General features: G+C 43.0%; 2 protein-coding genes across 5 annotated transcripts; one reads left to right on the forward strand and one right to left on the reverse strand.

Moving 5' to 3' along the window:
* Nucleotides 1-5,963: 5,963 nt before the first annotated feature.
* On the forward strand, nucleotides 5,964-8,122 carry LOC120666767 (B3 domain-containing protein Os12g0592300-like). Its single transcript, XM_039946695.1, has 5 exons — nucleotides 5,964-6,093; nucleotides 6,222-6,341; nucleotides 6,665-7,094; nucleotides 7,249-7,490; nucleotides 7,719-8,122. Exons 1-5 carry the CDS (start codon nucleotides 6,058-6,060, stop codon nucleotides 7,992-7,994), a joined length of 1,104 nt encoding a protein of 367 aa, XP_039802629.1. The 5' UTR covers nucleotides 5,964-6,057; the 3' UTR covers nucleotides 7,995-8,122.
* Nucleotides 8,123-8,258: 136 nt separating this feature from the next.
* LOC120666768 lies at nucleotides 8,259-10,961 on the reverse strand. Of its 4 annotated transcripts, none has more exons than XR_005671858.1 (4): nucleotides 10,783-10,961; nucleotides 10,577-10,683; nucleotides 9,510-9,589; nucleotides 8,259-8,602 (listed from the first exon to the last, which is right to left on the reverse strand). XR_005671858.1 is itself a non-coding variant. In XM_039946697.1 (4 exons), exons 1-3 carry the CDS (start codon nucleotides 10,917-10,919, stop codon nucleotides 9,570-9,572), a joined length of 264 nt encoding a protein of 87 aa, XP_039802631.1. In that variant the 5' UTR covers nucleotides 10,920-10,961; the 3' UTR covers nucleotides 8,259-8,602; nucleotides 9,538-9,569. The 4 variants fall into 4 exon arrangements, 3 of the variants coding, with proteins under 3 accessions (XP_039802631.1, XP_039802630.1, XP_039802632.1); XM_039946697.1 differs by having other exon boundaries at nucleotides 9,538-9,589; XM_039946696.1 differs by lacking the exon at nucleotides 9,510-9,589 and adding an exon at nucleotides 9,981-10,047.
* Nucleotides 10,962-14,754: the final 3,793 nt, after the last annotated feature.

Raw genomic sequence — 14,754 nt, forward strand, 5'->3', positions numbered from 1 at the left:
AGGATCGTTGAACCTGGACACCATCAGAGTCATTTAGGTGATGCGGTTATGGCCATTAATTACAGATTTAATTGCACGTTTAATCGCACGATTAATTGCTGTCAACGGCAAAATAGCCATCACATCACATCGCACCGCGCCACGCCGCACCTGCACGTCACGTCCGGCCGCGCACGCACACCGCCCGCCCGCCCGGCCGCGCCGCGCCGCGCCTCGTCTCGGCCACGGCCACGGCCCGGCCCGGCTCGGCGAGGCGAGCGAGCGCGCGCGTGTGGTTCACCGTCCTCCTCTTACCGGCTTCACAAGTGGTGTACACGAAGTCCACCTTTTAAGTTGGTTGAGATCCTCCTCAATTCCCGGTACGGAATTAAGCATTGATTCCCTAGCATTAATAGTGGGCTTTAAATTCTTTTAATGCTTTAGAATAAATGGGCCAAGCCCATTACTCCAACAATCCCCACCAAGAAATTCAAGCCACACTAGAAATACTCTCATTCCCTCATTGATATACCAGTATTCGACAGAGACTGTTAAGTTGAACTTCCATCTAGGACAAAGGCTACACTTATTCACAACTGTGCAATGGACTATGCCTTGAATTGCCAGTTTTGTGCAAACAAGTTTGACCAGAGCCCTACACTGGTACTAGGCTGCAAAAGCATCCCCGCGGTTTGGAGCTTATAAGTCATACTCCAGGCCCTTCATGAGTTTCTAGAGAATACCCAATTCTCATAGACCATGACCAGTGGTCAAACTCATATAGGTGTGTTCCTTTCAGATGTTCAGTAGGACAACATCTTTGTTTCAAGAAAACAACTCATTTGTTTAAAAGAAACCACCTGGCACACATTAAGGTATAGACCAACCTGCCATACAGATTAGAAGAGAAATGCACCTTATACACGGAATGAGCCCTTTTTACAAAGGTTCTCTTCTCACTGTCAGACTTTAGTTTGTTTCACCATCCTAATTCACGGGATCTCCGATCACATAGGACAGGTTTCCACTATAGAATGACTCACGTGGGTCTCAAGCCCAATTCCATAGATGCATTGTCTATCACATTTCGTGAAAGACCCTTTGTAAACTGATTTGCCAGATTTTTAGCCGTCTCAACATAGTCCAGGGCTATAACTCCGGAGTTTCTCAATTTTCTGACAGATTTCAACCGCCTTTTCACATGTCTAGATGACTTCATGTTATCCTTAGAACTATTCACCTTGACAATTACCGTTTGATTGTCACAGTTCATTAGGATTGCCGGTAACGGTTTTTCAACTATCGGCAAGTCCATAAGGAGCTCACGAAGCCACTCAGCCTCAACAGTGGCGGTATCTAATGCTGTGAGTTCTGCTTCCATAGTTGACCTCGTTAAGATGGTCTGCTTGCAAGACTTCCAGGAAACAGCTCCACCACCAAGTGTAAACACATATCCACTTGTGGCCTTTATCTCATCAGCATCAGAAATCCAATTTGAATCACTATACCCTTCTAGTACCCTTGGGTACCCGGTGTAGTGAATTTCATAGTTCATTGTCCCCTTCAGATAGCGCATTACTCTTTCAAGAGCCTTCCAATGATCATCTCCCGGGTTTGAAACAAACCGGCTCAGTTTGCTTACAGCAAACGAGATGTCAGGTCTTGTAGCGCTCGCTAAATACATTAATGAACCAATGATCTGAGAATATCTCAGCTGATCTCGCATTATCCTTTTGTTCTTTCTAAGAATTAAACTGGCATCATATGGTGTTGAGACAGGTTTATAGTCGCTATAACCAAAGCGACTTAACACCTTCTCCACATAGTGAGACTGTGTAAGAATCACCCCACCATTGATCTCTTTTACCAGTTTTATATTAAGGATAACATCAGCTTCTCCCAGATCCTTCATCTCAAAATTTTGAGATAAAAACTCTTTGACTTCCTTAATCACATTAAGGCTAGTGCCAAAGATCAGTATGTCATCCACATACAAGCACAAAATCACTCCTTCAGCCCCACCATAGCGATAGTACACACATCTGTCAGCTTCGTTCACAACAAAGCCGGCAGAGGTCAAAGTTCTATCAAACTTTTCATGCCACTGCTTAGGCGCTTGCTTGAGACCATATAAAGATTTTAACAACTTACAAACCATTCCTTCTTGACCCTTTGATACAAACCCATCCGGCTGATCCATATAGATCTCCTCTTCTAACTCTCCATTGAGGAAAGCCGTCTTAACGTCCATCTGATGAACGAGAAGACCATAAGAGGCTGCCAGGGAAAGTAACACCCGAATTGTGGTCAATCGGACAACTGATGAATAAGTGTCAAAGAAATCTTCTCCTTCTTTTTGGGTATAACCCTTGGCCACAAGCCTAGCCTTGTACTTTTCAATAGTACCATCTGGCCTAAGCTTTTTCTTGAACACCCACTTGCATCCAACCGGTTTACATCCATAAGGACGTTCAACGACCTCCCAGGTTCCATTAGACATAATAGAATTCATCTCACTCCTTACTGCTTCCTTCCAATAGTCAGCATCAGGAGATGAATATGCCTCTTCAATGGTTCTGGGTGTATCATCTATGACGTATACAATGAAATCATCACCAAAAGACTTTACAGTCCTTTGTCTCTTGCTCTTTCTCGGAGCATCATTGTTATTCTCCTCAGGATTTTCTACAAGTGTATGTTCATTGTGTTCTATCGGCTCAGTAGAGCCATCATCCTCGATGAACTCTTGTCTATAAGAACTTGTTTCATCTCTCATGGGAAAAATGTTTTCAAAAAATGTAGCATCTCTGGACTCCATTATAGTACCAACATGCATGTCAGGTACTCCAGATTTCACTATTAAAAATCTATATCCAACGCTGTGAATAGCATAACTTAGAAAGATACAATCCACAGTTTTAGGTCCAAGCTTACGTTTCTTGGTTATTGGCACACTCACTTTTGCCAAACAACCCCATGTACGTAAGTATGACAGTGTTGGTCTTTTCTTCTCCCATTCCTCGAATGGAGTTATCTCTTTATTCTTTGTAGGAACACGATTTAGGACATGACATGCAGTCAATATAGCCTCACCCCACCATTCCTTGGAAAGCCCCGATGTATCTAACATGGCGTTAACCAAATCCGTTAGAGTGCGGTTCTTTCTTTCGGCAACCCCATTTGACTGAGGTGAATAGGGAGGCGTCCTCTCATGAATAATACCATGTTCCTCGCAGAATAAAGTAAATAAATTTGAGAAATACTCGCCACCACGATCTGACCTAACTCTTTTGATATTTCTCTCAAGTTGGTTTTCTACTTCAGCTTTATAGATTTTAAAGTAGTATAAAGCTTCATCTTTTCACTTCAACAAATAGATGTAACAAAATCTAGTACTATCATCAATCAAAGTCATGAAATATTTTTTACCACCTTTTGTCAACACTCCATTCGTTTCGCACAAATCGGAATGAATTAATTCTAAGGGTGCCAAGCTCCTTGCCTCCGCGGTCTTATGAGGCTTACGAGTTTGTTTTGATTCAACACATACATGACACTTAGAATTTTTGACAAAAGTGAACTTTGGAATTAAGCTCAAATTAGCTAATCGCATCATACAACCAAAATTAACGTGACAAAGCCTCGAATGCCAAACATTTGTTTCATCAACGTTAATAACATTGTATGCAATTTTATTACAAACATCTGACAAAGAAAGACGGAACAAGCCTCCGCTTTCATAACCTTTTCCAACAAAAGTACCAAACTTAGAAAAGATACATTTATTGGACTCAAAGACTAATTTGAAACCATCTCTACACAGTAGAGAGCCGCTGACTAAATTCTTCTTGATGGTGGGGACATGCTGTACGTTCTTCAGCTGCACGGTCTTCCCCGAAGTAAACTTCAGATTTACCGTACCAACACCAAGAACACGCGCATGTGATCCGTTCCCCATCAGCAAGGAGGAAGTCCCGCCGGTCTGGTAAGAAGAGAACAAAGAAGCATCAGCACAAACATGAATATTAGCACCAGTGTCAACCCACCACTCGGGTGAACCAAAGACTGAAAGAACAGTAGGTAATAAATTACCGTACCCCGATGTTCCTCCAGGCTCGCTAATAACCATGTTGGCGGAGTCGTTGCCTTTGCGGTTCGGACACTTTGCAGCAAAGTGATCCGTACTAGCGCACACATAGCAAGCTCCCGTCTTCTTTTTCTTCTTAAAAGTGGTTGTCTTCTTAGTCTTTGGTTGGTTCTGCGGTGGCTTTTTCTTGTTCTTGTGGGAGTTGTTCTTCTGAACAAGATTGGCACTTGAAGCACCAACAACTCCTTTCCCACGTATGTCCTTTGCTCTCGCCTTCTCCTCAACATCAAGAGTCCCTATGAGTCCATCTATTGTGAACTCCTATCTCTTGTGTTTTAGAGAAGTAGCAAAGTCCCTCCAAGAAGGTGGCAGCTTAGAGATTATACCTCCAGCCACAAACTTATTGGGTAACACACATGTGGACTCTTTGCTGCAATTTTTGAGATCTTTTGCCAGAGTATGTATTTCATGAGCCTATTCCACTACAGAACGGTCTTCGACCATCCTGTACTCAAGGAACTGCTCCATGATATACAACTCACTCCCGGCGTCAGATACTCCATATTGAGCCTCAAGAGCATCCCACAATGCTTTGCCAGTTGGCAGCCGGATATAAGAATCCACCAGGTTATCACTGAGAACACTAATGATCAAGCCTCGAAAGAGGATATCAGCCTCATCGAACGCACTCCCTTCCTCTGGAGAGAATTGTTCAGGCTTACCCTCTTTCACATGGATCACTCTCGATAGTGTTAACCACAGTATAAGCCGCTCTTGCCAACGTTTGTAATTTGAACCATCAAAAGGTGATGGTTTGATTGATGCAGCAAAGCTAGATACCGAAAGTCTATTAACACATTCAGGTTTTTGGATTGTTAGATATCTAGGCAATTTTCGGTATATTTTAATTCCAAAATTAAATGTATAAACTAACAATATTTCTATGACTTTAAGGAGTAAAATAAAACATGTGAACATGTTTATACTTATCACACATATAAGCATAAACAATATAAATAACCAAAGTGGCGAGGCGAGCGAGCGCGCGCGCGTGTGGTTCACCGTCCTCCTCTTACCGGCTTCACAAGTGGTGTACACGAAGTCCACCTTTTAAGTCGGTTGAGATCCTCCTCAATTCCCGGTACGGAATTAAACATTGATTCCCTAGCATTAATAGTGGGTTTTAAATTCTTTTAATGCTTTAGAATAAATGGGCCAAGCCCATTACTCCAACACTCTGTTCAGAAATGTCTGTTCTATAATCTATAGGTAGTTTCTAAGTTCAGTGGAAGCTTTGATTGTGTGGTAGTGGGAGCCATGTTGGAATTCGTTGCAGTGATATGCTTCTGCATTGCTGTGAACTCCATTTCATTTCTATATGGTGATATGATGTGTGCAGATTTTTTTTAGATTAAGGAAATGGTGACATGGCATGTGCTGGCACCTTGAAGTTTCAGCTGAGCGGGTAGGTTTCAGCTTGGTTTTTGGTTAAAGGAGCCTGATCTCTTCAGTGCCGCGCTGTAAATAAACTAAATATAAGTCTGAATATTGAACAGCTCTGGTCAGGCAATTATTTAAAATTACTCTGATTTTGCTTAGTTTTTGTACGAAACAATCATATCGGGACAACCGCTCTTGAAATAGTTGTGTGCTGATAGCTGCTAAACCAAATGTCTTATTTTCCTCCCTGAAGTGGAAGCAAGGGAAAATAAATTTGTGTTCACTGTTCACCGCACTTACTGCCAACTTTATCTTCCCCCAAAGATGAGGCAAAACAACATCTAGTGCTCATCGCCCAAAACAATGAAAAGAAGGGAATCCAAGTGCATCAGCTACCCTGACCCGCTTGTCAGTGACCAACGGCAAGGGACATGAACAGTTGGTCACCAGCCTCCAACCAAAGCATAGGTCCAATCTCACAGTAACCAGTAACAACTCCTCTCACCTATATCACACTCCCTCGTTAACATCAAGGTGAACAGAGAGCATCTATGCCTTCCGCTTCCAGAGAATGCAGGATGAGCAAGGTAAGTACTCTTTCTACCTTCATCTCCTCCCAATCCATCCATCAAATGTGAATGATTCGCGACAAATATATTTCCAGAGAAACTTTGCAAGATTTGTGCTGTGGCAATGCTCTGTTTTTGCATTGCAGATGATTCACCAGGGGTGTGAGAGCTGCAGGAAGTGGCAAGAGCACTACTACCTGGAACACATGGGTGCAAGCAAGGTCCGTTTCTTCAAGCTCATGACCGGAGATTTTGCACAGGGCATTGTAAGTATCCATTGTACTCCGAAGTTGGTAGCTGTTCATGTTGTGCATTATTTAACTGTGCTTGTGCAAATTTGGAGAATATTTTCTAGTTTTGTTGCTGGATGTGTTACAAAAGAATCACACTTGTGGTTTATGTTATACCCTCAAGGATGAATCTATGGACACTTCTTTTTTATACGAACAGTTATCAATAGTTTACATTAGTCACTGATTTTCTAACTGGACATGGATTTCTTTATATTAGACATATAATCAAGTTATTGACACCATATTCCCCTAAAGGCAACCTAATTGTATTCTCTGCCTCCTGTTTTTTGTCTTAGAGCATACCAAGGAAGTTTGTGAGCAATCTAAATGAGCAGATCACCAAAGGGTTAAAACTGAAAGCACCCAGCGGCAAAACATGGCTCATCGAGGTTGCCAAGAATGCTGATGAGCTGTTGTTCATGTCGGGATGGGATAACTTTGCCAAAGCAAATGAGCTGCAAGAGAATGACCTCCTCATCTTCACACGCAGTGTCAACTGCTCCTTTGATGTCCAGATCTTTGATGCCAGTGGCTGCGAGAAAGTGCCTTGTTTCTTCACCAGTAAAAAGGGTCCTTGTATGCACAAGCACTTCGATGGCATAGTGGATCAACACGTTGAGCACTGCACTTTAAGTGATTCAGATGATTTAAGAATGCCGTTGCGCCTCATTGGATCCCCACACAAAGCATCTACTTCAAAGAAGATGAGTGGCAAGACTAAACCAAGTAAGTAGTAGTACAAATCTGTGGTATCCTCAGACATCTGTTTTGAAGTTTGGAAGCACTGGGTTAAAGCTGTGTGCATTCAGTTATCAAGTTTATATACAGCTTTCATCATGTGCAATCAATAATGTGTTTTACTCTGTCACATTTTTTACAGGGAAAGAACCTGAATCTCCAGGCAGTGGCAGCTACCATATCAAGCCAGAGCCCATCAGCGATGAAGAGCGGAGCGACGACAGGCTTTTCGAATCCAACTACTACTACTACTCAAGGTCTGCCGGCAACCTAACTGGTGATGAACGGGATCAGATATTTAGTTTGGCCTCGATTCAACCAGGCAATCCAGCATTTGTGGCTGTCCTGCAGAAGACCCATGTTGGGCACAGGAACAACTTGCTGGTCAGTTCATATATTCAACTATTAGGATCACAATTGTGTATAATTTGTCTCATCTTTACTGATTTGTACCTAATTGGTTACATCAATTTGCAGTTTTTTTAGGTTCACATAATCAGTAGTTAATATTGTGAACTTTGTAGCTGATGGCACTCTGACTGCAATGTCCTCTTGCATTTCTATTGTTAACTATGCAGTCAGTGCTGAATCTGTTATGCCTTTGCAATGCAGACCATCCACCATGAATTTGCTGCAAATCACCTTGAGGGAAGATCCCATGACATCCTGCTCCTCAGACCAAGGAGGAAAGACAAGTGGTATGTCAGGTACTACCATGCGAGCCACACAAGAGGCTTCAACTGCCACCGCTGGGTCAAGTTCGTCCGCGACAACAGGCTGCAGAAGGATCACATCTGCATCTTCGAGCTGATGAAAAGCACGAGGATGACAACAATGGTAGTCCATGTCCTCAGAAAGGTTGATGGAAGGTTTGTGATGGTGGCCTAAGTTCATGTACCCTCGTTTGCTATGTTGTATCATGTGTAGTGTTGTGCTGTATTTTGTGTACGTATGTGCCACTGAAAAACTTTAACTCAAAGTAGGCACTGGTGCCTGCCATGATCTCATCATCTCATGAACTCGAGTCATATGGGTGAATGTTTCTCCTAAGCAAATTGTTTCGTCATCCATGAGAAATTCTGAAGACAACTTTCAAGAGAACTGACTGTAAGCAATATGGGGCAGTAAAACATCTCATCAACGAATGATAAGGAACTCCAGATGATAATGCAAATTGCGCTAACACCTCATGCAAAGGTACAAAGGCAGTACCGCGGTAGTAACACTATAATTTAACAGGTCAACTGAAATTTGACACCAAAGAATCTCAGCAGATGTATGAGATCACAAACCGTAGAAAGAAAATGCAAGTCCACGGGCAATGCCATGTAGCATAAAATTTATTTCAGTCTAATCTAGAAACCTAAGGAGGAAACTGGCTATTGCTGGGTAAAGTCATCTAACTTTGCAGTGGATGAAATGCCAGAATAGCTTTCCAAAAGATATATCTTTTTATCCTTTCAAAAGGATGGAATCTACACAACAGCTTCAAGTACCTGTAAAATTGCAGCATCACATGATAAGCAAAGGCTTGGAATATTTCAACCTTACTGTAATAATATGAGATAACGAACTGCAAATGGAGAAAATTATGTGACATCAAGAACTGCAAACAGAGAAATTTGAAAATCCTTCTGAGCTTGGAAATACAAAAAATGAAACATCAAGGCACAAATAGGAACCAATCAAGGCACACAGTAAGCATACGAACAGGAGAGGAGATTCTTGTTGCTGTACATTTGAGCAATAAAAACAAAGTACTACACTGAAAGAAACAGTACAAACCTCAAATAATGAAATAAACTAAGTCAAAGAAAATAAATTTCAAGACAGTTGAAACAATGGAACTATATTAGACACCAGCAAAGGAGGACAACCTTCAAGTACATCAAGGAGCAACAGAAATGACTGAATACACTCATTACTCGAGAACTCTGGAAACATAGGAACAATTGTTTTTTTAAGGAGAAAACCCTAGGCAGCTATAGAAGCTGCTGGCTGATTGGAAAAGCTAGCACCTGATCTGGAGTCATGGCTATTTAGTGCATGGCACATCTGTTTTTTCCTTAACATGTGATGTTTTGAACTGGATCCTATTGACCTGTGAGTATTCCTTTTTCTATAACAAGCTTAAACACAGCTCTCCCACACTTTCAATGAGGATAGCGTGGGTGGGTGGGGGGTCCTTTCTGGCAGAAAATGAACACAGAAAAAAGAAATAGATATCCAACAAAAAATAGGATATATTAGACATAGGTTGCATGACTTATGGCGTTGGTACTACAGAATGATTCTGATTTGTCATTTATCATTTAATTAATCTGAAATGTTTTGCAGTGAATTACTAATTGCTTGAGTTCTGTCAAAAGTCCGGCTTAGGATGAATGAGAAAATCAGGATTACCAAAGGAGTACATGCTTCAAATCAGCACCTTTGGCAGGCTCTACAACGGCCTCTCTTGCATCACCCATCTTTTCCAGTTCCTAACAAATCCCAACCATACCCTCAATCAACTAAAGTTTCAATATTGCGCAAAGATTTATCTTATTCAAGTACAAAGGAACAGTGGTGCAATGGAGCAAATTTAATTTGAATTAGCATAAAACCAAACTTTAAATGTCAGATGTAGATAAATCTACATCAGTGTAGGGTTCTTATGCTTCAGAATTATGGTAAAAGGAATGCAACACACAAAGGCTAATGAAGAATCATAACACGAAAAAGGCATCCAAGCAATAGTGTTCTAACAGCCAACGAAGCACTCAATGTTCTTCCTACATTCAGAATAACTCCCAACCAACTAGTCAAATATACTTGTGTAATTGAGGATTCAAAGGGAAAATGGGGAAAAGAATTGGGAAAAGGGGGACCTACATCATTCTAGGACGCAAAGTCCCCATCAAGTTGTGCAGCCTCCAGCATCAACCATCTTTCCCACTCCCTATAAAATCCCAATTTTAACCTCCTTAAATCAGTTCCACTTGACTTTGTTATAAGAGTAGAAAATGAAGCACGCATTACAATAACCCCTAGTGCACCCCTGCATTGCTCGAAGTTCACCTTTAAAAATGGTAGCTAAGAATCTCTATTAGACGCTGTCGTTTTATGATCCTAAGTTCCTATTATTCAAATACCATGCAATCAACAACATAACTAGATTCACGTTAACTACCACCACTTTCTATTTGTAAGCCACGCTTGCTTCAAACCATGAAACAATTCAGTGGCTAAATGCATCTACAACAGACATCCATTTAGTAGTCCAATTGAATTTCCTAGGCTATCAACAGAAAGAAGCACAGATCAACGCTACAACACAAAAATTCAGCGCGGCATCTATCTAGGTGGTACTAAAGGTGCGGTCTTTAAAGTCAGATTATGCAATGCAAGTGATAATACACGATGCAACAGCATGGCTACTAACTTAGATGGCATCAGCGATCTTAACAAGTGTGGCGGAAGAAGGTTACCCTGTGAGAGCTCGCAGCACGCCCGCGCGCTGGCACCCGGGTGCGCCGTGAGGCGCGTCATCACCGACGCCGCCGTCACCGGGGACCCCATCAACGCCGCCAGAGCCCTGCGCACACAAAACCGCGACGAGCCCATCTGACTGGTCAGATCACCGCCGTAGTGCCCCATGGATCTGTGGTGGAGGAGGAATGCCCCCATTGCTTACCGCGCGGACGGGACGCGGCGGCGAGGGGCCGCGAACGGGGGCGGGGCGCCGAGGCGAGCGGCCGCGGCCGCGGGCGCGGTGGCCGGGCGGCGCACGGCGGCGAGGACGGTCCGGGTGGCGTGGCCACGCCACGCCATGGCTAGGGTTTCGGAGGAGGGGGGATGGGAAGAGGAGGTGAGGTCGTGAGGAACGGGGGAGACGGCGGCGGCGGTGAGGGTATAGGGTTTTATTTAGGAAAAAGTCTATATCACCCCCTCAACTATGGCGTTGGACTACATAACCCCCAAAACTATGAAATGGTCTATATCACCCTCTGAACTTTCCAAAACCGGTCAAATTACCCCTAAATCAGTTTTGAAAAATCATAGTAAATCACAGAAAAATCATAAAATAGAAAATCGAATTGTGTTAGACTTCAAATGAGTAGATCTACACAATGAATATATAATATGGTATGCTTTAGTACAATTTTTTACAGCTATAAAGAAAAACATAGATCTAAAGCTACAGCAAAAAAAATATACTAAAGCATACCATATTATATGTTCATTGTGTAGATCTACTCATTTGGAGTCTAACACAATTCGATTTTCTATTTTATGATTTTTCTGTGATTTACTATGATTTTTCAAAACTGATTTAGGGGGTAATTTGACCGGTTTTGAAAAGTTCAGGGGGTGATATAGACCATTTCATAGTTTGGGGGGTTATGTAGTCCAACCCCATAGTTGAGGGGGTGATATAGACTTTTTCCTTTTATTTATCAGGCTTGGTACAGTACCGGAGAGATGTAGTGGGCCGGATTCTTCAGAAGTTGGGCCCCCATTAAGTAACTAACTATTGGGCTTTAATTAGATTGCTGGGCCTTGACGGTCTCAGGAGGAGTTTGTATTTATCTTCTCGTTTGTATCTCAAAAAAAAAAAAATCTTCTCGTTTGCGTGATCGATTCTTGCGCTTCAGGGAAACAAGAGATAAACACCTAGATTTCGATGGTAAATAATCTCATGTTGTTGCTAACCATAGGGATCTAGTTTACTCCGTTAATCTTGCTCTCCTTTCCTAATTTCTAGGTCTGTTGCAACAAAAGGGAGTGGATCGGATGAGGTATTTACCCCAAGAAAATCATATTCAAAGGAATCTTCTGGAGGTTGCTGCAACTTTCATCACACTTTTAGGGTGGTTTTCAAATTTGAAATGAAAGGGTTTAGTTTTCTAGTTCATATAAGCAGTGGCGGCTCTAGAAATCAATTAATGGGGGGCTTATTTCGTCTCCTTTTTCTCTTTCTCCACAAAAATGGAGGGGGGCTCAAGGAGGGCTCCATAGTTTGTAGGGTCTAGGGGGGCTCAACGAGGGCTGGAGCCCCCCTAGACCCACCGTTGCCTCCGCCACTGCATATAAGAGTCTTATGATATTTTTATGGACTAGTTAGTTGGAGGCTTTCAAATTTTATTCTATAGGTAGTTAGTTTAACACACCAACTAACTTTTCTATAGGAAAAAGTTCGATTTACTCCTTCCAAGTATAGCCAAAGTATGAATAACCCTCTAGACCATAATTTGGTTCAATTTACCCATAAACAATACCATTTAGTTCATTTTACCCCCATGATACAATTTATCTTTTTTGTTTCTCTATATACAATTGAATTTTAATTTCAAATTTTGTAGGGTTGTAGTGGACATCACAGTATATATTAAGAAATTTATAATTTTTTCATCGTTATTTTTATAAAATTTTGAACTTAAATGATTAATTTATTATTAAATATCATAACCTATCAAAACAATGATAAAAATATGATGTGTTTTTCTAACATGGGGTTATGATGTGTACTATCATATTGTAAAATTTCAACTTAAAACTCTATCCATACATGGAGAAATGAAAAAGACAAATTGTATTAGAGGGTAATTTATTTGAACCAAAGAGCATACTCTGAGGAGTAAGATGAACCAAAGGATAGTTTAGGAGGTTATCTGGACTTTGGTTATAGTTGAGGGGAGTAATTTAGAATTTTTCGTTTCCTATAAGCATGACTGCAATACTAATTACCCAAAAAAAGTAACACTGAGTATATGCTGGAAAGGGAGAGCCATAAGCCTCCAATTGTGCAGTTGTGAGGCAATCCACATCCATCCACGACACCAAAAAGTGACAATTCATCACAACCAACAAGGGTCCAAAAGCATGCTTCCAAGCAAGATGGAGCATCCTGTCTGGTGACATTGCATGCTCCCAAGGGGGGTGCACTAGTCTTGTGTGTGCATGGAGTTGAGCTGGGAGGTGCATATATGGTGAAAAATTAGACCTAATCATTGTTTTTGCAAAATTTCGTGGGTGCATGGGCACCCCCTAATCACTACCTACCTTCGCCCCTGCCTAGAGTACATCCATCTCCACAAGACTGCTGCATTGCTTGAGGCCTAAGTGGTCATTGGGGCAATCATCGGCGGTGGCCCGGATGAGCAAATTGAGCGGTTGCGGAAGTATGCAAGATCAATAGGGCTTCTGTTCCAGATGGTCGATGATATAATTGATGTGACCAAGTCGGAGGAGGAGCTAGGGAAGATAGCGTGGAAGGGTAAAATAATCAGAGTTAACTTGGAGTTAACGGAAATGGTAGGCTGCCAAGAAGTGTCTTCTTTTAATGGTATATATATCTATAGATGAATATTCTTATGGTATATATTCAAAGTTTGGTTCTTTTAATGGTATGGATCCCATTTCGCCCCTTGTTTTTTTAGGAGCAAACCCTAGTTTGTGTTGGGGTGGGTTTGGGAGGGGGATGAGATCAGTGGAGGGAGCCCATGGACAAGGCTATGTCTATCTGGGTCTAGGGGGGCTCTTGTAACGTCCCGCCTCCCCGAGGTCGGGCCCGCTTATATCTGGCTGCTTTCTATGACATAGACTGTCCTCATAGACCAACACCAGTCTTTTCTGCACACCTTGTCCTCACTCGTGCGCACCCGGGAAGAACTTCCCGGTCAGTCACCCATCCCCAAATTTCTCCGGGCCAAGCACGCTTAACCTCGGAGTTCTTTGGAGACCGGCATCCGGAAAAGAAGTTGCAACTTGTTGACATGAGTATTCTATCAATCCTATTAAGCCCTGGGACGGGATGTCACATCCTCACCCCCTTAAGAGACCGACGTCCTCGTCGGTCAATCCCAAGCCAGGAACGCCCTCTCTTGGCCACGTCCCGTACGTCCAGTGCCAACAGCCCATGTGCGATGTCCGTGCGTCTAGTGCCAACGGTCCCTGTGCGACGTCCCCCACGCGCCCGTCCACATGCCCGTGCACTTACGCCCGTACGTGCCCGTGAAACCGCGAGAGTCGGCTCTGATACCATTCTGTAACGTCCCGCCTTCCCGAGGCCGGGCCCGCTTACATCTGGCTGCTTTCTAGGACATAGACTGTCCTCACAGATCAACACCAGTCTTTTCTGCACACCTTGTCCTCACTCGTGCGCACCCGGGAAGAACTTCCCGGTCGGTCACCCATCCCCAAATTTCTCCGGGCCAAGCACGTTTAACCTCGGAGTTCTTTGGAGACCGGCTTCCGGAAAAGAAGTTGCAACTTGTTGACATGAGTATTCTATCAATCCTATTAAGCCCTGGGACGGGATGTCACAGCTCTCATAGACCCCTAAAAATAATGGAGCCCCTCCTTGAGCCTCTCTCTATTTTTTAGAAGAAAGGAGGAGGAGGAAAGAGAGGAAGAAGAAAGGAAGGGAGAGAAAGAAGAAATCATTCCCCCTTTAATCATTACTGGATCCGCCATTGCCTCTTCGGCCGCTTGCTCCTCCATTTCCTCCTCGGCTTCGGGCCAATACGCCTGTATCTCCTCCCTCCACCACCACCTCCTCCTCGTATACCACCTGCTTACACCTCCTCCAGCTCCACCTCCACACCGTCGCGGCCTCCAAGCCCTCGTCTGCCGCTCCGCCACGCGCTGCTCCGCCTCCCTACGA

The sequence above is a fragment of the Panicum virgatum genome, chromosome 3N (assembly GCF_016808335.1).
Source record: "Panicum virgatum strain AP13 chromosome 3N, P.virgatum_v5, whole genome shotgun sequence".
NCBI lineage: Eukaryota > Viridiplantae > Streptophyta > Magnoliopsida > Poales > Poaceae > Panicum > Panicum virgatum.

Excerpts from the sequence above, each read along its gene's own strand:
- LOC120666767 (XM_039946695.1), top strand. The coding sequence starts at position 6,058 with ATGCCTTCCGCTTCCAGAGAATGCAGGATGAGCAAG. Across the intron at positions 6,342-6,664 it reads GAGATTTTGCACAGGGCATT|AGCATACCAAGGAAGTTTGT; the intron begins GTAAGTATCCAT and ends TTTTTGTCTTAG. Across the intron at positions 7,095-7,248 it reads GAGTGGCAAGACTAAACCAA|GGAAAGAACCTGAATCTCCA; the intron begins GTAAGTAGTAGT and ends CATTTTTTACAG.
- LOC120666768 (XM_039946697.1), bottom strand. The coding sequence starts at position 10,919 with ATGGCGTGGCGTGGCCACGCCACCCGGACCGTCCTCGCCGCCGTGCGC. Across the intron at positions 10,684-10,782 it reads CGCCGCGTCCCGTCCGCGCG|GGCTCTGGCGGCGTTGATGG; the intron begins GTAAGCAATGGG and ends TTGTGTGCGCAG. Across the intron at positions 9,590-10,576 it reads GTGCTGCGAGCTCTCACAGG|GAACTGGAAAAGATGGGTGA; the intron begins GTAACCTTCTTC and ends GGGATTTGTTAG.